The sequence below is a fragment of the Solanum verrucosum genome, unplaced genomic scaffold, assembly GCF_900185275.1.
Source record: "Solanum verrucosum unplaced genomic scaffold, falcon-dt-bn FXZP01000261.1, whole genome shotgun sequence".
NCBI classification, from domain to species: domain Eukaryota; kingdom Viridiplantae; phylum Streptophyta; class Magnoliopsida; order Solanales; family Solanaceae; genus Solanum; species Solanum verrucosum.
In genome coordinates this window covers 8472449-8494324 of record NW_026019969.1, presented here as the reverse complement: position 1 = coordinate 8494324, position 21876 = coordinate 8472449, and the positions used below count along the sequence as shown (strand labels likewise).

At 31.6% G+C, this 21876-nt stretch overlaps 1 protein-coding gene across 1 annotated transcript; it reads left to right on the top strand.

Annotated features, from left to right (window-relative positions):
- Positions 1-9140: 9140 nt before the first annotated feature.
- Positions 9141-20963, top strand: LOC125816087 (mitotic spindle checkpoint protein MAD1). Its single transcript, XM_049495680.1, has 16 exons — positions 9141-9433; positions 10397-10496; positions 11129-11289; positions 12513-12710; positions 12778-12870; positions 13202-13318; positions 14190-14437; positions 15111-15282; positions 15614-15724; positions 15812-16015; positions 16795-16957; positions 18792-18882; positions 18965-19034; positions 20102-20230; positions 20419-20457; positions 20685-20963. The coding sequence occupies exons 1-16, from the start codon at positions 9254-9256 to the stop codon at positions 20772-20774; spliced, it is 2166 nt and encodes a 721-aa protein (XP_049351637.1). The 5' UTR covers positions 9141-9253; the 3' UTR covers positions 20775-20963.
- The last annotated feature ends 913 nt before the right edge of the window (positions 20964-21876 follow it).

The following is a 21876-nucleotide window of genomic DNA, read 5'->3' as shown; positions in this document are numbered from 1 at the left end:
AGTGAGTTTGTTTAGCCAGCAATTTTAGCTTACTAGCTAAGAAGCGAGAACGTTAAATCTTACTAGTGCTCAAGCTATTTATCATGTATTTCAATTAATTAATTAAAGATATATTATCTATTATTGCTACAACAATACCACATAAATCTACCCCTTAAGATACATATAGTGTGAAAATAAATGTCTAGAGCTTTTCTATTTTGTAATAGAAGACTAAGGTAGATGCATTATAAGAATTATGAAAATAGTCGAATTTAGTAATTCTAGTTGAAATTTTGTAGTCTTTTAAAAATTACAAAATATATATAAATTACTAATTTAAATTCTAGTAACATAAAGTAATCAAAATTCTAAACTTCATAAACTTCAAATTCTGACTCCACTTATGTCTCAATATGTTATATATAATTTCCTTTTTAAGTAAAAAAAAATGTAGGTTAATGATAATAAAAATTAGCTATAAATAAAAACCATACAGAATAAAATAAAAATTTGTTATTAATAAGATATTTATATATATAAAAATAGACAGAAAATTTATTTGATTGGGTATTGATAAATGTATAAATGAAGTCAAAAGAGTGGATTCATTTGTACTCATAATTAGATCCGATCTTTGGTAGGGGTGGGTAGATGAAGAATAATAATAGAGGGAAGAGTAAATAAATAAATAGTATCTTCGTTGTCCACTATACTAAAAATATAATTGTTCAAAATATTTATTTAATTTAAAAAATTAAAAGATAAAGTAATTTACTTTTTATGTCTATTTTGTCCTTACTATTAAAATAGTATCATCCAACATATTTTTCAAAGTATTAAATTTCATAAAATAATTAAAAAAAAATTATTACTATTATTTATTAATTTTTAAAGAGTATACCAAGTCAATAGTGAACAATTATTATTGGACGGAGGGATTGAATAAATAATAAATGTATAACACTACTAATAAATAAAAAAGAAACACAGAAGAAAAGCGTGCCCCGAAACGCCAACAGGTTTCCCATCCAGTGTCCACGCGCGTTAAAGCTAACTCTATTGGGAATTGCACGATTTTTTTAATTATCTTTTCTTATTAATTACTTTAATTAATTAATTAAATTAAAATTAAGCAGACAAGAAGTGCTTTTAATTGTTTAATTGATTAATTATGTGGGTGTGTTTCATTATTGATGATGGCTGAGTGGGATTTGACATTAATGTCCACATATTTTCTGCTTTAATGACATCTCAATCCCTTCATTTATTGTCCCTTTCTTCTCTTGATTGGTCATTTGCACATTTCACTACGAGATGCAATCGCCTACAGCTTATCCATTTTGATTAAATCTACAACGGAGCAACACTTGTGTTTTTCTAACACATGCATAATACTAAGTTTATTATAGGAAAAAGAGTCAAAAGTATCCCTCAACTTTGTTTTATTGATTGATTTTATCTTTATCATTAAAATGAAGTTAGTTTTACCCCTATCGTTACTAATTTTACCATATATATCCCTCATTTAACAGAAGTCCCAAATTACCCGAATTTAAAAAAAAAAAACCTATTTTTAACCCAATGCCCGACCCCTCTAATCTCATGACCAAATTTTTTTAACCCATTCTCAAATGAACATTCTTAGGGCAAAAAAATTTCCAAATCCCCTCCTATAATTCAGTAGATAATCTAATTATAGATGGTCGTCGTTGAGGTGAAGAATTTTGGTGGGTTGAGCTCATCTTCCAGTTCCGATTTGGATTCGCCAATTAGCTTTGTATCGCTGAGCATTTCTCTACCGGTGAATTAGAGTTCAAAAAATTCACAGCCCAAGTCAGCAAAACTACTTGTTGTTCGTGTTTTTCCTATCTTTAAAAGCACTGGGAAAATGCCAAAAGCTCCCACCCCGAATTTAAGGTAGAATGCACATGATCTCATCAAGAGTGTCCTAGAAAATAAGCAAATTAAAGAACAATGGTACTATTGTTTTTCAATCTAAATAAATAAAATAAAAAACTTCTTAGGCAAGTGACTGAGACTTACGAATCATCATTTGATACGAAACGATCGACAAATGTATGTGGATCCTCAACATAACTGGAGCAGAATTTAAATTTTCAGGGATAATCAAGAAGTTAACCATGTGCAAAAAATCACATCATGAAGATAACAAATCTTCAAGAAGATTATTTAAAAAAAAAAAAAAAAAAACTTCAAGAAGCCAAAATCGGGTTATGATTAGAGGGGTTGGTCATGGGTTTGGGGTTTTAATTTGGTATGAATTCATTTGATTTAGCGGGTTGGGTTATGATTAAAAGAGAAAATCGGGCTATTTTAATTAAATTGGGCAATTTAAGTCAATTTGGAGTTTTCCGTCAAATAAGGGGTATATATGGTGAAATTAGTAACGGTAGGGGTAAAACTAACTTCACTTTAACTGCAAGGGCATAGTCAACCAATAAAATAAAGTTAAGGGGTATTTTTTACCCTTTTCCCTTTATTATATTATGAAACCAAGGGAGAATAGTTTACTCTAGTATTTGGGCAAATGTATAAATCACATTATACAATTGTATTTTGATTTGAAATTTCAAACTCATTATTTAAACTTTAATTAATGTTTTATATCTTTTTATATATTGAAAAACATCTTTATCGATGTTAATGAGTATGTATGTATGCATGTTGCGTACATTTCTATAGGGATGGAGGCATTTCGACTCAAGCGATGTGATTCAACATCATTTTATATATATATTGAATACTAAAAAAAATGACATCATTCAAAAAACAACTCATATAAATAATAAGTGAAGCGTTTCAATTACCATGTTGGTGGTTTGACCCGCTATTTGCACGTTAATCAATTTTTTAAAATTAATTTAACATTTATTCTAAAAAAAACATTGAAGCAAATTAGGTTCAAACATATGTACTACTCGTTCAATAAAGTGAAAGTAATCAACCATGACAACATTTAGTGTTTATATGCATGTTGTGTACATTCCTCTGAAACGAAGGTACGTTGATTTAAGGTATGATTCAACACTAATTTACATATATATTGAATACAAAAAGAATGACATTACTTGATAAAACAACTTAAATAAGTATGAGGAAGCGGTTCAATTACCATATGATATTATTGATGGTTTAAACTACTCAGATTAATTTAATTAACTTTTAAAAATTGATATTGCGTTATTAAATTCAAACAAATCAAATTCAAATCTAAGATTACTCATCTAACAGAGTGAACGTAATTCAACTAAGACATGTTTGTTTTTTTTATTTCTACCAATTTAATAATGAATTTTAACTTACAAAGGGTGACTAGTCAAATGGAGACACATCAATAACAATTTATGATCCTATTATAAATATATTTTAAAATAATAAAAATTCATCAAATAAAAGTATAATAGTATATTTAAATTGTATTTCCAAAATGCAATGTCATTATAATGATTTATTCACTCCTTTACATCTTTAAATGTCAACTTCGTTTATGATTTGTATTTCTAACACATGTATAACATGTTTTATTTTGAAATCAAGAAAAAAAATGTCTATTTTAGTAGTTGGACAAATGTACAATCACATAATATAATTGCATTTTGACTTTGAAATTCCGAATCTATTATATGAACTTCCATTTATTTTTATTGAAAAACATTTTTATCGTTTTTAAGAAGTATGTATAAATGTATGTATGACTATATATTGTACACATTTTTCTTAAGCAAAGGCATAACGATTTACGTAATTTGATCATACAACATTTTACCTATATATTGAATAAAAAGATGATATCACTCAATAAAATAGCTTAGATAATTATAAGTGAATCATTACAATTACTAATGTCGGTGATTTAAACATTTAATTAACTTTTTAAAATCAATTTAGTATTATTCGAGAAAAACATTAAAACAGACTAGTTTCAAACCTACTATTACTCTTCTAACAAGTTTACATACTTGAACTGTACTTTTAAAATACAATGTCATTATAGTAATTATTTATTTATTTACTTCTTTAAATATTGACAACGTTTATGATATTTTTATACAAATTACTATTATGTTTGTTAAATTTGACCATAACAACTTATAATTTTATAATAATTTGTAGCTAAAGAAGTAAAGTTACATCCTATAAATTTAATACATCCACCAAATTTACGTACCCTTTGTCAGTCCTCCAAACCACTATATTAAATTATTTTAAAGATAATTTAGTGGAAATTGTATTATAATTATGAAGAACCTAATTTTGTCATTTTCTTAAAAACTTATAGTGGATTGGGTCGAAATAATAAGATAACGAGGAAATGGGAAAAAGGGTCCCACTATAGTTGGGGAAATTGAGTGCATTGCCCACTCAAACAGTAAAGCCAACTCTCACACACAAAAAAAAAAAAAAAGTGTAAAATATTAAAGGATCATTTGATTTGAAGATAAGTTCGGTTGTTATTTTGAATTTAACTATATTAAATATTTTATCTTGTATTATTATTTATTAATTATTTACTTTACTATATTAAAAATAATACATACTCCTATTTCATAATTTTTAAAAAATAATTGTTTATTTATAAAATACATTTCACCTTATTTTGTAGAAAAAGGGCTTGATGGAACTTGAAAATCTCTATCATTTTCATTATTTATTTTTGATAATTATTATTTCATCTTCTTATAGAAATAACTTCTTTCGCTATTAATCTCAAATCTTCATATAGCTTATTTCAGAATTAGCCTAATTAAACAAGTAATAAGACATTACTCCATTTCATATTTGAATTGTTGAGACATTTTTCATTTTTCAAATTAACTCAATTGTTTAATTTTCAAGACTATTTTTAGAACGTTCTTCCAATTTTACCCTTCATTAGTTAGTATTGGAATTAGTTATTAATTAATATTTAGTTATTTTAATCATAAATTTGACAATAATTAATAAGGGTAAAAATGGAAAGCTATGCTTAATTTATGTTTTAATCTTCTCTTCTTAAAGGATGCGAAACACCTCAATAATTCAATTAATTTGAAATGGAGAGAGTAACTTTTATTTAATAATTCAGATATTATGATGAATTTTTCACATCAATCATTTTTTTTTTGAAATATCTATAAAATTTAAAATAGACGAGTAAAATTGAACGGAGAGAAGCGAGTAATAATAAAAAATAAAAAAGGGAGAGACATGAGAGGATGGAGAGGATGGAGAAGCAATAATGGAAGTGAAAGTATGGAATGGTGGCCCAATAATAAGAGCCGTGAAATGAACTCCACATGTTTGTTTGGGTTAAACTTTAAAAGAAAAAAGAACCTTAGCTACTTTCAATTAATAGTAACTAGACAAAACTTTTCTATGTTTGTTGGAAGGGTACATTTGTAACTTTATACCTACATTAGTCCAGACAACTTAACCATAATTAACTACGGAACAATAATATTTCATCCGTTTAAAAAAAATGACCTCATTTCATTTGTAGTCTGTTTCAAAAAAATGACCTATTTTCTTTTTTAGCAACACTTTAACTTCAACTTTTCACATGACATATTTAAGATCACAAAATTGAAGGACATTTTGATATATTTGACATAATTTTTAATTTAGAATCACAAGATTTAATATTTTTCTTTTTTTTCTTAAACTTTATTCGAAGTCAAATTAGGACAAAGACAAAACTTTTCTATGTTTGTTGGAAGGGTACATTTGTAACTTTATACCTACATTAGTCCAGACAACTTAACCATAATTAACTACGGAACAATAATATTTCATCCGTTTAAAAAAAATGACCTCATTTCATTTGTAGTCTGTTTCAAAAAAATGACCTATTTTCTTTTTTAGCAACACTTTAACTTCAACTTTTCACATGACATATTTAAGATCACAAAATTGAAGGACATTTTGATATATTTGACATAATTTTTAATTTAGAATCACAAGATTTAATATTTTTCTTTTTTTTCTTAAACTTTATTCGAAGTCAAATTAGGACATTTTTTTAAAAAACGGAGGGAGTAGTACAATACTGATAAATAAGAAGAAGCAAGTCGATTTCTTTGGTATTTAGGATATTTCTATAAAAAGTATTTTTGACCATAGTTAATTCACACGTACCGATTTGCCGGCCCATGTCTTTTATTTTTTTCTGCGCTACATTTTTGTGGACAATTTTGCACGGATAATAGTTATGTAAGGACTTTATGGGCCTTTTATGGAGACTCTACTGGACAATTTTTGTTACTTTTTTCGGGTTATTTCTGAGTTGTCAATTCGATATATAGTTACTATTACTATTTTATTTTAATTAAGAAAATAAAGATAGAATTGTTCTATTTTGTTGTCGACATTCATTGTCGTTCAAATTACTACCTATTTAATTGATATCATTTTAGATTTAATATCCCTTAAAAAAAATTAGGTGAGTTGACCATTAAAATTCTTATTTAGTGTTCTCTTAAAGTCAAATTTTCAATAAATTAATTTATTTTGACTAATTAAATTGATCAATGAACATGAATAAATCATTTAGTTTTCCTTTGTTGGTAAAATTCACATGTTTAAAGGCTAATAATTCTAAAGTTTAAAATAGGAAGAATAATATTATTTATGTATTGGTTTTGTGAAAGAACATTTATTTTTAGTAAGGACACATATAAATAAGAACGGATAGAGTATTATTCTAGCTTCAAATAAAATAAAAATAAAAATAACAATTATCATTTTGAAAGTTCAAGACTAAAGTCGATTTATATCCTAAATAGCACAATTTTGTAAGAGGATTAAATTAATTTACTTTTATTAAATAATGATAACTTGATGAACTAGATGTTATATTTATTATTTACTTGATTGGCGTAAAAAACAATAATTATTTTGACCCATCGCTCAAATACCTAATTTTCTTTTTAAAATATTATATTTTTTATTTATATATGTGTTATTCGGTTTACTGTTAGTTGGAGTGATCATCGAAATAGTATTTGAGGTAAAACTATAGTTACTCATTATTTGGGTTAAGAAACACGTTTGTAAACTTATAATCATGTTTATAATTCAAGCTTAATATTGTTTAAGACCTTAAAGATAGTCTAAAAATGATGCTGCCGTAATTGTTAAACACAAAAAATTGAAGTATGTTACATTCATATTGCACTAACTTAAACGTGTTGTAATAAAATTTAACTTTTGTCAAACTATAAGTTTTAACTTTTATAAGTCAGTGTTCTTTTTTTCTATAAACTGATTTTTTTATTTTTTATTTTATGGTTTAATTTAAGGTGGAGCGTCAATTAGATTTCAAATATTCTTATGTCCCATAAATTTCTATGCACGTACATCTAAATTTTTATTTCAAATGTCATTATCATATTAGCTCAAAGACATTAACAAAAATAAAATTAGGAGAAAATTACGAACTCTTTTTCCCGGGTCCTTGGGGATAATGGAGACAAAAACAGTAAAATTGTTAGGAAATATTTTAGTATGGTCTTGAATAACATTTGTAGGTTGATATTTAAAAAATTATATATTTAATTTTGAATATAGATAGGGATAGTTTAGGTAGCTAAAGAAAATAATATATAATTAAGAGACGAAATTTATGAAAAAGTAATAGTTTCAATTTATTTTTTATCATCATCTCAAAAATAAATATTATTCATTTTTATATGATGACTTTATTTCAAAATACCTATAGGACGACTACTATGGGCATATTATTGTTGTTGAGCTTAATTTCAATATGCCTAACATTACTAGTCAACATAATATATATTAACATTGACAAATTTAGTGGCGAATCCAGAAATTTTATTTCATGGGTGCTCAATTATTTTTAGTTTGAGAATTGCTATATAGTTAATACATTTGAATAAATTATTAGATATTACAAACAAATATTAGTGTTTATTGCAAAAAGCAATGGGTGCTTAAGCACCCATAATTCATAACATACATCCGTCACTGGACAAATTACTTACCGTTTTAAATAAGAGTATATAATATTATATTCGATAAGAGTCTATTTCACTGACTTATTCTGGACGCTTGTAAGTCGAAATAATTTTCTTAAACACTTTTGTAGTGTACAAATAAAATAAAAAAATAAATTTAAACACTTGTTTTATTAGTTAATCTCATGTATTTGCTGGTTAGTGGTTAGTTATGTTATGCTTACAACAAGTTCAAGTTTTTGCATAGAATACCTTTGTTTTGGGATGATTTTAAATTTTTGTTCCTTAAATTTGTGGTCTTTAATTTCTGCGTCTATTGCCTATTTAATGAAAATTTGTGGACCTAATAAGTACTTTTAATTTTGACCTAAATTTGTTGGGAAAAATTAATATCACAAAGCAAAACTTTTTAGAGAATGTTTAGCTAAGTTCTATAATATCTGATTCTCATGTGCCTTGAGTTTCTAATTTGAGCCATTGAAGCATAACTTTTAGTCCACTAAACTCCTGTCTTGGAGCATAACTTGTGTCTTGAACTTAATATTTTTTGTCTTGGGAGCATAATTTGTGTTACTTAATTATTGTTCTAGAATATAACTTGAACTGAACTTATATCTCATGCCTTTTTTACGCTCTAAAAAATAAAGGAAAAATTACAGAAATTTCACCTTTTAGTTTACTTATTATCATTATTCCCTATAAGTTTTACGAATCTCCAAAATCCCTATTTTCGCGTATCAGATTAGTGTATTTCGCGTATCAAATTAATGTATCTCGGGCATCAGATTAGTGTATCATGTATAAAATGTACATAAGATTAATGTATCATGTATAAAATGTAATGTATCTTACTTAACAATTAATGTATCTTGCGCATCAGATTAATATATCAGCGCTTATATTATTGTATCAATTTGAGGGATTTTTATAATTATAAACTTTGAAGGGATAAATTGTAATTTTACCTTAAAAGTATGTGATTTCTGTAATTTGCCCAAAATAAAACATAATTATTACTACTCCTATTTTGAAGAGCAAAATTAGCAAGAGGCCCAAAATAAGATCATTTGCACCAATGACCCACACAAGTGTAGCAGTAGCCCAAAGGGATTCGGGTCATCTCTTACGCTAAGTAAAATGGCGACGGGTTATTTGGATCCGATTCACCAATTGGCGCCTCAGTTTTCGAAACACTTGCAGTAGCTGCTTCTCTGCAAGGCCTCTTACATTTTCATCAATCATCAGAGCTTGATTCAATTACTGTTGAAGTTATCAAAACCCTAGTATTTGGAAGAATCATGATCCTGAGAACACCACCATTCAAGCGAAAGGCGCAGAGCAATCAACCGGAGGATGGAAGTCCCAGCTCCGGCAATCGGCAGCTTGTCATCTTCGAGGATACACCGTTGCCGGAATCATCTCACCATCACCCAGAATCTTCCGACCAAATGCTCTGCACTTATCAATGCCGCCAAATGGTATTCATTCATTAATTTATTCCCCACTCTCTTCATTACAGTTCCAATATCGAATTGATTTTTCAACAATTGTAGTGGATTCAAGGTTTTAAATCAGTGAGTGCAGACATATTGAGGCTTGTACCTATTTTTCTTCTTATGTGGTAGTGGAAATTGCAACTATTTATGTATATATCTTGAGATAAAGACAGTAGGTGCACCGATTCCCTTGACTGTGACTGCTTTTCGCTTTGTCCACTAATGAGATTTTCCCAGACTAAACATTTCTATGATTTTATTGCTATCGGAGTGCTAATTAATCCATGTTAAAACACTTAAGGCATTGGTAAATGGTCTTTCGAACTTGGGTTGATTCCTTAATGAGCTTTATATTCAAACTTTATTCATATGTTGAGTGAATTTGGTCTTAGATGTGTATACCAACTCGTAGTTGATTCTTGAGTCAACTTGAGGCTGAGCTTCTTCACAATGAACTAATCACAAACAAAGTTTTTTATATAAATTAATTAGAACATTGTTTTCTACTTTTTGGTATACTACTTGCATACAGGTGTTTTATGCCCTCCATTAATATAATCTACTTCATCTTTTTGATAACACAAATCTACTTACTTCACTAAAAAACAAACTTACAAGTACATCTTAGATGGACTCAAATTGAGCTACTCTTGATTAGCACGTTTGGATAGTGCAAGTATTGCTGAAGGATATATATGACTTCCAAATCGGTCCGAATGGTGGGACCTACCTGCAGTTTTTCCTTTCAGGTTTGATTACATAGAATGACAGAAGATGATGGAAGATCTCCGAGCTAAATAATATATTCCTTTAAGTTAGCATTCTTGTGTCTCTTATATTGGTCAATGACTTATCAATGGCTCCCTGTTTATTTATTGTACTCAGTTCTTGTGATAGCCTGCACGATTTTGCTTATATCTATATAAAAACAAATTCTATTATCAGGTGAAGTCAGAGTTTTTTGATGCCTTAAGCAGTGCAGAAAAGCAAGCTCGTGATAACCAATCCAAACTTGAAGCACTAAACAATGATTATCTTAAAGCCGGTGAGTCATAAATATCCAATTCTGTGAAATATGTTTGACTAGTTACATGATTTTGTTTCTCCTTGTCCTTTCAACAGACATTTTAGAAGTTTACCTTTGACTGCTCAATTTAATGCACTTTTGTACCAGAGAATGAAAATTCTTTGGTAGAAACATCTATAGAGCACAATACAATTGTTCCTTTGCTAAACTAATCTTGTTTGTACGGTTCAATTGCTCCACTGATTTCAATTGTTAAAAGGCTGTCTTCTTTATTTCAAAATTTATATGTGAGAACTAGCAACTTCACTGAAGCAACTTTACAACATACACAGATGTGTGTACATAAATGGATTCAGGCATACATATATAGATACACATGAACATACATCCATTCATGCACACATCGGAATGATATTATTTGACTTCCTATTTTTTGTCTCCTAAATCAGGTGTTGACTCCTTTAGCAACTGTCATGCTTTTTCTTCGTTTTTGTTAATTTCCTTTGTATTTTTTTTCTTTCTGTTCACCATTAACCCTTTACTCCACTGGAGGGACAATGACTATTTGGTTTGTAATTCACCTTTTCTGGAAAGTATACTCCAATTCTTATTGATTTTAATTTGCATGATGACATGAATTACACGTGCAGATGCTGAAAGGAAGAAATTCCATGATCAATTTCTCAATGCAGAGCAAGAACTAGCTGCTGCTAAAGGGCGCGAAGAGGCTCTGCAGGACCAGCTAATGAAGGAGGTCAACGTTTCTCAAGAACGGCTCAGAAAACAGTTGCAGTTGTACAATGAACTTGAGGTGCTAGATGTTAATTGTCATTTCCCATTATATTTATGTCACATTCTTGAGAAGAATCAATGGGTTCTCTTTGGTTCACGTCATGTTTTTATGCTGATGTATGAGTTCATTATCAATAATTTGGTCTAATCTGTAAATTTAACTTAAATATAAGGCAATTTGATTTGGTAAGTGTGATAATTTATGCCTAGGAAGAGAGTACTCTCTCTTTTTGACAAGGAAGTCTTAGACACAGAGATGGAAGAGATCAAACGGGAATAAGAAGCAATCCCACTTTCCTTTTCGATCATTTTGATAGAGGGGGATGACAAAAGTGGACAATACAAATTAGCATTTCTCATTGAAAACGCTCCTAACCCAACCCCTTCATCTGTAGAGCCCGTGTATAAGTGATCTGAACCTCTTTGCAGTGACCATAGAAGCAAGTGAAGTTGGTGAGCCATATGGAGGGCAACTATCTCCTGCTATTCGGAGAGGACACCCACTTGTGGGGCTATACTGGGTATGTTGTTGTTGAGGACAATAAGCAGTTTCCACTTATAAATCACTTTGAATATATGTCAAGATGAGATCCTGCTTAGATTCTACATCTTGAAACCAAGCCAATTTTGGCGCTCTGTGCTACACAACAACTGGAGTCCTCACATTTACCATGCAAAGTTGCGGAACCAACCAAGACTGAACATGGCCTCTGTAAGAAGCGAGCCAGATACTATCTTAATCTGATTAGACTGCATCTCAAACTTTATCACATTTTTTTTTTCTTCCCAACTGAAACAAAAAGTAGCAGAGACCATAATTTTCAAGTTATAATGGTAATGGCACTGATTTGTGACTAATAATGTGTACATCTATCTCCTGATAAAAGAAAATGTGTACATCTATCTCATTTGTTGAGGTGTGCTGACTTGGTTCTCAATGCTCAGCACAAGTCATGCTTTGGTCGTAAGTCCTAGTATTAGAGTAGTTTTCTGTTAGTTCCTTCTTTAAGTAACAATTTATAGCAACATGTATACATCAGAGTGTAAATGCATAGGAGGAGATTTACCATTTAACTGCTGAATGAATGGTTGGGGACATACCTCCAGTTATTCATGTTTCTATTGGAGGCTTTCTTTGCTAGCATTTATCAATTCTTGAGGTACTTAATCTGTATAACTTTCTTAATTATCTCCTTCGTGCCATCTATGATATAATTTATCTACCATCTCATTGTCTTCTAGGTGAAGTTCCAAAACGAGATGAATCTTCGTAAGAAAGTTGAGACGTCAGCTGCTGCAGCAGAAGAAAAAGCAAGTCTTTTAGAGAGAAAGCTTAGTAGTGTGTCGGAAAGCATAGAAAGAGAGAAAAGTCGTTTGCAGAATGATCTTGAGCAGCTCAAAAGTGAATCCAAGTTTTCTATCACAAAAATAAGTAACAATGTGAGAATTGTTTCTGTGAATGCTCTGTGTGAAGTGCAATAAAATGTTCTAATATGCTTTTATGCAGCTTGAAATAATGGAATTCAGAGCTACCAATGCTGAGGAAGAGTCAGTGCTGCTGAAGGAGCAGCTGGAAGAACTAAGGAAGAGACTTGATGAGGTCAATGCATCTTCTATCCTAGAATTACTGCTTTGTTTGTCTTAAATGTCACCCATGAGTCCGCACAAGCATATGCTGGAGCAAGGAGAGTGGAGGCTTAGCTATTCTTTTTCAAATTTTAGGTTCTTTTGATGAAGTTATTTTTTGACATTTTAAAATATAATTGCATAAGTTGTTGAACGTCATCAAATGAGATCCTCTATGGTGGTCTTGCATGTTTTCTTCTGTCTATTTTCTTTTTGTCATTTGCATCATTTTTTGTCTGTTAGTTTATCATTTTTGGCAATGTTGAATTATAATGAACTTACAATTTTCTTTTGTCTTTTCCCAGTGCATGCAGCAGAAGACTGAAGCAGAGAAGAAACTGTCAAGTTTCACATTTCAAGAAGGTTGTTCTAGTGACAGCAACATTTTGGTGAAACATTTGCAGGAGGAACTTAGAAGCTATGTAAGTTACATCATCATTTGTGATAGTCCAATGTGCAATTAAATGCTTTTTGTTAGTTCTTACTAGCACTTACAGTAGTGAGAAATTCACGTTGTCTGTGCCATGACTGAGATAATCAGTTTCAAGCTAACTGTACGATGATTGGGAAAATAACTTTATAAACAGAGTAATTCCACTATACGCTGTGTATATCCTGCTAGTTTCTGGATTAGCTTCTAAACTATAGGAAGCTTTTTCCTTTTAGCTTTGATGAGATTGTTATAAAGGAGGTGAAAGATTGATCTTTTATGTTGAAGTTATTTTGCTCTACTAAATTTTAGTTATGCCACTGGCTTAGTAACTAACTGGCATGACTATCCCACCGGTTATCAGAACATATCTTTTCAGTGCCACATTTTACTATAAAGAATTTGAACTTTGGTTTATTTCTCAAAATAGAAAAAAAGTTAATACATAAATAACACTCTGAACTATCAATGTTTTGCAAGATTGACACTTAAACTATAGGGTGTACTGTTACCCCATGAACTATAACATATACTATCTAAAACCTCTCATTAGTGCCAAGTAGTATGGAGAATGACTTCACTCTCTTTGTAATGTGTGGTGGCTAGAAGGTAAGTCAAAAAGAGCATCCATGTGACATTTTACATTCAATTTTTTAAAATTAGTTATTTTTTATATTTTATTTGTTATTTTTGCCTTCTTCTTTCTTATTTATTCTTTATGTTCTTCAAATCTCTACATCTTTTGCTAATAACAGTAAACTAGTTGAAACTAATCACTTGAATATTATCAAAAATAAAAATAAAAACAAAATTTAACTTTGGGTTAGCAGATGTTTGATTGATATATCTTGATTCCTCATCAGGAGGCTGAAGTGCGTGAAGCAAGAAAGCTGAAATTGTCTCATGAAAACATTGAGTTATTGAAGGTAAAGATACTTGAGGAAAAAGGCCGGAGGGAGAGGGCAGAGTCAGAGCTACTAAAACTAGCAATGCTTCAAGGAGATATGGAGAAGTTAGAGGATGAACTAAATGCTTGGAAATCAATGGTTAAAGACATTCCTGGTGCATCATGTGCTGCTGATGTGCCTCCCAAATTTGCAGCTCTGCAGAGGTAACCTGTTGATTCAGTTTTTCCTTCATTTTGGTGCTTACTAAATTTTTTCTCGTCCTGAAGCAAGTATGTTCACTGATGAACTCTGTTTCTAACTTCATGCTCCTCATTGGTGCTTAATAGTAGGTCCATTAGGAGTTTCTTTTGTTGATTTAATGATTGACTTTAATGTGGAAAGCTTTCTAAACTTCCTCTTAATTGTTTAATTCTAATCCACAGAGCGAATTCTGGCAGTTCTGTTCTTTTTCTTTGGGTAATCATTGTTGTTTTCGCTTGAGTAGTATAATGTGCACTGTCCTGCAAATTGACACCAATTAACCTAGATTGAGTAGAAACATTCATAGATGTAAATATAGGAAGTGAACCTGTATATTCCGTGCATGTTAAGTTAATAAAATGATGCACATCTTTCACACCTTAAAAAGATAAATTCAGATTCTTTGATTTCCTACACTTATCGTTAGTCTTTTGTTACAGTAGCTAGTATTGAGAGATATAACTGCTTTATGTGAAGCTTGACTTATTGTAAAATGGAACTTGGAAAAAGGATGAAAATATTTCTATCCCCTTTCTCTCAGATGAGTTGTGGTGGAAATTGCTTGATTTTGTTGCTTTGCTTCCATCCCGAACTAATTGGTATTCAAGAGTTTTTGTTTCCTTCTCTGGGAACCAGAGAAGTGCTTGATAGCATGACAAATGTGGGTGAGATCCAGGCTCGACTTAAACAAATGGAGGTGGCTCTCGACGCTGCTGATCTTGAGAAAAGGGAAGTAGAGAATGAGGCTGTACTTGCAAAGGAGAAAGCGGAATCTTCAAAATCAGAAATCAAGAGGATTGAGTTGAAGGTTAGCATATTTTGCATCTGCTGCTTCAGAAATTAGTTACTGTAAAATTGCTTTTCCCTCTTCCTTGTGGTCTCTGTTTCTTCTTGATTCCTTGCTTGGGAAGTACACCATAAAAAAATGGATTTGAATTCTAGATAAGTAGGCTTTTATAGACCGAGTTCTCATTAGTATTTGTGTTGATATTACTCTTCCCAAACAGTGGAATGCATATATAAAATTATGGCTACCTTTTTTTGGTGATCATATGCCTCTAGTTTCAGAGCTAACCTTTTTCCTGTCCTTCTGTGTTCTTTTTAACTTGTTATGTATTTGATCTCAAATTTCTTTGTAGCTTGCTTCTGTTATGGAGGAAACGGACCGCTTAAAAAATGTCATTGAGGACTTTAGGAAGCAGAAGAGTGTTGAAAGTGGTCAAGAAGTGGTCAGTGGAGCTATTCTTCAGGTTATAACCCCTGCCCTTTTTTCCTATTGACAAACTACCTTATGATTTGTGCTTTAGCTAATTGTGGTAGTTATATCCTGACTACAGGAGCTTGAAACATCTCTTGCCAAGAAAGAGAACTGTATAAAGGAACTGGAGAGCTATTTATCTGAACAAAAAGAAGTTAATATTCGCCAGCTCAATGAAATAAAGTTTCTCAATGAGAAACTAAATAATGAAGCTAGAAGAATTAAATCATTGGAGAGGGAGGGTGATGGCTTACGTTCTCAGATAGCTCTCTTGGAGTCCAAGGTTACTTCTGGGTTACATACTTTGTACTGTTGTATTTTTTATGTTTCTTAAAATATATGTTTCAGACAAGTGATAAATCTCTGGCAGGAAATGCTAATGGGATGTTGTTCATCCACGACACATAAGAATTTCATGTTCTAGATATTTGTTAAAGACCTTTAGAGATACTGGTACATGCATTTGGTGGTTATGCGGCTTATGACTTCTCAGTATACTTGCGCGAGTTAGAATATGATCTTTTTTTTGCTATATAATTTTAGAATTGCATGTCTTGTTTTTCCTTCTGTTTTACATCCATCTTATCATATCCTAAATCCCATTAATGATGCTGATATTATACGCTTTGTTTTGCCTCTTTCGTGGAAAATGGAGTGGCATTTCTCCTATGTTTCGTTGATATGCTTTATAGGTCTACTTGGCTGCTAGGTGAACCTTTTGCCTGATGAAAATACGTAATATATGTCGATGCAAAAACTGCTTTTGAGTACCATGCTTACTTGTATGCATTTGCATTCATTGTTATCTACCTAATGAAATTTTAACGTCAGTGAGGATGCAATCAACTGCAGAAAAATACTTTCTTTTCTATTTTTTTTTTTTGCGAATGTTTTCTTTTTTATTTCTTATGCCGTTATGGAATGCACACGTGTATGTCTCTTACTAGAAATGAAACATTATTGGTGCTTCAGATCATTGTTCCAATGAGAGTGTATAATTTTAATGTTGTAAGTCTGTAGCCCATTTTTAGTATCCTTAGGTTACTTTTGGTCCCCTTGCAGTTAGGTCATGGGGACTATTCATCTGCTAATACTAAAGTCTTGCGAATGGTCAACACCCTGGGAGTTGAAAATGAGGCAAAACAAACAATAGAGGCACTTCAGAATGAGTTGCAGAAGACAAAAGAGCAGTTGCTGGCTGTTCAAGAGTTAAAAGGGCAGTCAGGTGCACATAACTTCAATTTTAAGTACATGTATGCCTGTGATTTGTTGCCATTCAGTGCCTTTCCTATTATTAAACAGACTGCAATTGACTTATGTTACAACTATTCTAGTCTTGTGCTCCCTGGCTATCATTTTGGTTGAGGCTTTGATCTGTTATCCAACATTGTTATAAAGTGTTAGAATAGTAATATGTATATACAATCCTACTTAGAATAGGAATAGGAATAGTAATAGCAATAAGAATGGTATATAGTGTCCTACTTAGAAAAGGATTGTATTGTAGTGTCCTAGTTGGAAAAGGTGTCTATTGTAGTGTCTATATATAGGGTCTGTCTGTAATAATGTAGAACAACAATTCAATAATATTCTTCTCCAATATTTCTGGTCCTTTTTAAAAAAAGATAAATTGTCTGGTCCTTTATTAAAAAAAGAAAGAGATAAATTAATGATTACTATAATGAAATAGGTTCAAACCAATTGAAATGGATATTGAAGACATTTATTGCAGACCAAGTAGTTTGTGATTGAGTGGTAGAGGTCATTTCAGAAAAAGAGATATACCTAGGAATGTACATGCCATTGTTGCAGTGCGTGAATGACATCCAATAATCTTTATCAGTTAGAAAATTTTGAGTACTCCTGAAATACAAAAGATACATGTAGGATTAAAAAAGTGGAAAAAGAAAAGAAGAAGACAATATAATCTTTTTATCTTTGGATAACAAAAGATTTACTTCTTTCTTCAACGTGATTTTATATGATCCCTAAGAATTATTATTTGATGTTTCCACTTTCCAAATAGCATCACCAGTTGAGTTATATACATTGAAGCATTGATAGGAAGAAAGATAATGGGGAAGATCTTACACATTAGGCCTTTTGTTCTATAGGAAGTTTAGTAACAACCTGTTTCTAGGTTACATCCAGTAGGATTTAGTGCTTAATATCTAATAAATAATAAATCTGAAGTTTACATGATAGCTTATATTCAGAAACTATAATGATGAATTGCAACTAGGGACTACAGTTTCAAAAATTGCAACTAGGGGCTATATATCTTTTTAAATAACAAATAAATCCTCGAAGATCAGTGGCGCACGGTTCGGATCTTGGTTGGTAAATGGGCCTTCCCTTTACCCTTCTCCACTTGAATACTAAGCTTTTACTTAGAGAAGGGTTCAAACCCGTGATGGGAGACTAACCCACACATCACACATTTCGATGTTACCCCTAGACCAAAACTCTGGGGTTAACTAGGGGCTATATCTTTTATGATTTTTGAGAATGTAGGGACTGTATTTATTTTTTATCCTAATATCCTGTCTAGTCTGGGAAAAAATTGTGCAGACAACGTTATTAGTTTTATGAAGCGGAATGGTTTTAGTGGGTTCATATATTCAGCCCCAACTTTTTTTGGATTTAGGTATGAATCACTCAATATGGATGGTTCTTCTTGATCATAATCATCCTTTTTACTAGTTTGGAATAGTAAAAGGGGAGCTATTTTGATAAAGAAGTATAAACTATTTATCACCCATAATATACTTCTAGATGTCTAAAGAAGTATATAACTCTCTGGTTAATGCTCTGCTCATTGGAGCTGTTAAACAGTATTAAGTATTAATTAATGTGAATTTGTATTTCTTCCTCTTTTCATTCCTCCATTATCTTCCTCCTTTCTCTGGTCTATTTACTTGTGAAATTTTAAGTGCCTTTTGTTAGTTTCTATAATCCAATGCTTAATGCATTTGAAGTGTCAATTGGGACATATAAGTTTTTAGAGACCTTTTCGTCACCTTTTATAATTTCTAATTCATTACCTCTCAATTATGCAGCTGATGCGGGTACACTTGTTGATTCTTATATTTCTGGAAAGATTATGCAGTTGAAAGAGCAAATAGCAACATTAGAAAAGCGTGAGGAGAGGTAAAGGCTTCAGGATTTCTCAGCATTTGTATTGTCGATGGTTTGTTGTTCTTGTCAGAAACTAAGTTTAATCATTCTTCAGGTACAAGACAGTTTTTGCTGATAGGATCTCTGTTTTCAGAAGGGCATGCTGTGAACTTTTTGGGTATAAGGTATTACATTCCTCCTGGGTTATGACTATATTTTGAACTAATATATTTTGCCACTAGAAAATATTGTCCGGAGTCTAGTCGGTATCTCAACCAATGTATTATAATTCCACTAGTTTGAACATAAGTTTGGGGGTTGTGCATGGAGTTGGGGTGGTTGTATCTTATTGGAATTTCTTCAGTAGCATCTTTCATTTAGTGCTCGGTGAATCTTCCTTGGGGATGGCAACAGTACGGGTATGGTGCGGGTGTGGGGCTAACCCGCATAAACCCGCAAAGACTTTGTCCCGCCCCGCATAGAAAAATTATTGATTTATTCCCCGCCCGCCCCGCATTAAACCCCCCCGCAGAGCTTCAACAATCTCTCACTGCAAACATACCTGCGTCTGATTTTGACACTTGAAAGTGTAATGTTATACTATGTTTCTGTTTCTCATACACTTTAGTATTTGGTGTATACATGAATTATGATTGTAATGAAATTCTTTACATGATAGAGTGATGAAAAGATTTCTGGTTTACATGAAAATAATAAATCCAATTTGTAGTACATTTACATTTTAATGTCAAATTGTATGACTTAGCATTTGGTGAATACATGAATTATGATTGTAACTCCATTTTGCATCAATTAGATGTAACTAAGGTTTGAGTAGTACCAAACTACCAATAATTATCAAGACAATAGAAGTTTTGAGTAGTAAAAAAGAAAACACCCCAACCCGCACCCGCCCGCCCCCACACAAAATTAAAGATTCTAATTGAGACCCGCCCGCACCCGCAAATATAAAAATCTGCCCCTCACCATAGTTGACCAAACCTGCCCCGCCCTACACCCGCCCTGCCCCATTGCCACCCCTAATCTTCCTCAATAATTTTCTTCTACTTTGTGGCTTGTGGGTTCTTTCTTATGGACCAGAAAGAGGTGTAGTTTGAGTTAAATGTCACCTAAAAGTACTGAGTTAGTGTCTATAGTATGTATTGCAGAAGCTTCTAGCTAAAGATAACACCATTATTACCATTTCAGCACTTATTGGTCAACCTAACAATAATCGGAATTATGTTGTCAGATTGTGATGGATGATCACCAGCGTCCAGATGGAATAGCAGTTACACGGTTTATACTTCAATCAATTTATGCTCAAAGTGATGAAGAAAAGCTTGAATTTGAATATGAATCAGGGAACACAAACATTTTGGTAAGATGCCATGTTTTCATTTTGTGGGTTTAGGATGGTTGAAGTATTTTTGACAGACTTGTTACCATCAATTTCAACATTCATGCAATGCCTTTGTGCTTTAGTTCAGCACATAGCTAGCACAGTATGTAAACGTTATACTTTTGAAGAAGCATGATAATAAACTTTCCTTCTTTTTGATCTTTCAGACGAACAAGTATACCTCTCAGCCTGAGATATCCCAACAGGTATTTAACAACAATTTCTAGAAAAGCCTTTGTGCAAAGCTAATTTTAAGTGTCATTATTCCAGTTTGCTATTATTGTGATCGATTAATCTTTCTTGTTTATCCGTTGTCAGCTTTCATCTTTGAGCAGTTAGTGTTTTCTAGCTTTTATCATTTTAAGCAACATACAAATGGCCAACGTCGAGGTATTCAGCCTTCTGAAGTGTTGGGGTATTCTGTTTTTTGCAGGTTGAAATTTTCATTCGAAGGATGAATTCAATACCTGCTTTTACAGCCAATTTAACTGTAGAATCTTTCAACAAGAGAACACTGTCTTGAAGAAACAACACATGACGGTTTCCTCATTCCCTTTCTCTTGCTGGCAATTGTAATTTGGATTGTTCTTCTTTCGGATTTGTTGGGAAGTATCAATGTTGGTTCCAATTGTGAGTAACTAAGTATAAACCGTATAAAGTGCATATTCATGTTTCTATGCTGTTTGGTGTAATTAATTGGTATTTCTATCTAGGTGAGGGTATAATATGGTTTTTTTAAATTTAAAAGTGTAGAGGAATGATTTTCAATTTTTCCATTTTCGGTTTGGCCAAATTTTTTGGCAAATGTTTACTCTAGGAAAAAAATTTCTTAAATGACTTTCCTAGTGGAATTAGAAAAACCAAGTTTTTCGAGTCACATTCCACATTGATTGTGCCTACATTCCACACCCTGTCTCCACCCCACTCTCATAGCCTCATCTCCACCATTACTTTTTTGACAGTATTTATCTAGATTATAAATAAATGCTTTTTGTTTACATACTTAACACAAAAAAGTAAATAAGAAATTCACATATTTCTTCCAACCAAACACACCCTTCAATCTATTTCTTCCCTTTGAGCAGAAAATGCTTTTGGGTAGGGGTCAATTTGGTTATGAGGAGTTTGGGATAATATAGAAATACCCTTATCAACTTGGAGATGTTTGTTTTACATATATCCCATGTTGGTTTTAGGAAACTGTGAATTTAAATTGACACTTGGCAGCATTACAGGCTATACATATAATAAGCCCCTACATAATTAAAGCTTATAGGTAACATGTGTCAATAAACAATTGGTTTGTCGGCAAAAAGTAGTGTAATCAAACAATATAACATACGATAATCCTTTATTGTCATTTCTTGAAAAACTTTTTATTGTATTGAATGAATGATGATGATGCAGTACAATGTTGGAAATTTTTGGACAATGTGGGAGACAATGAAGAGACATTGCTTTTGAATTTAGGTGGTGTCTGTAGATCCCCATTAACTTATTAGCCTTCCATTCCTTTCTCTTTATGTACCTCTCCATCAACACTCCCAAATTAGATTATTGATAAAAAATTATTCGTACTCGATATTTTTTTTTCTTTTTTAATTATGGTTAAATGATACTATGTA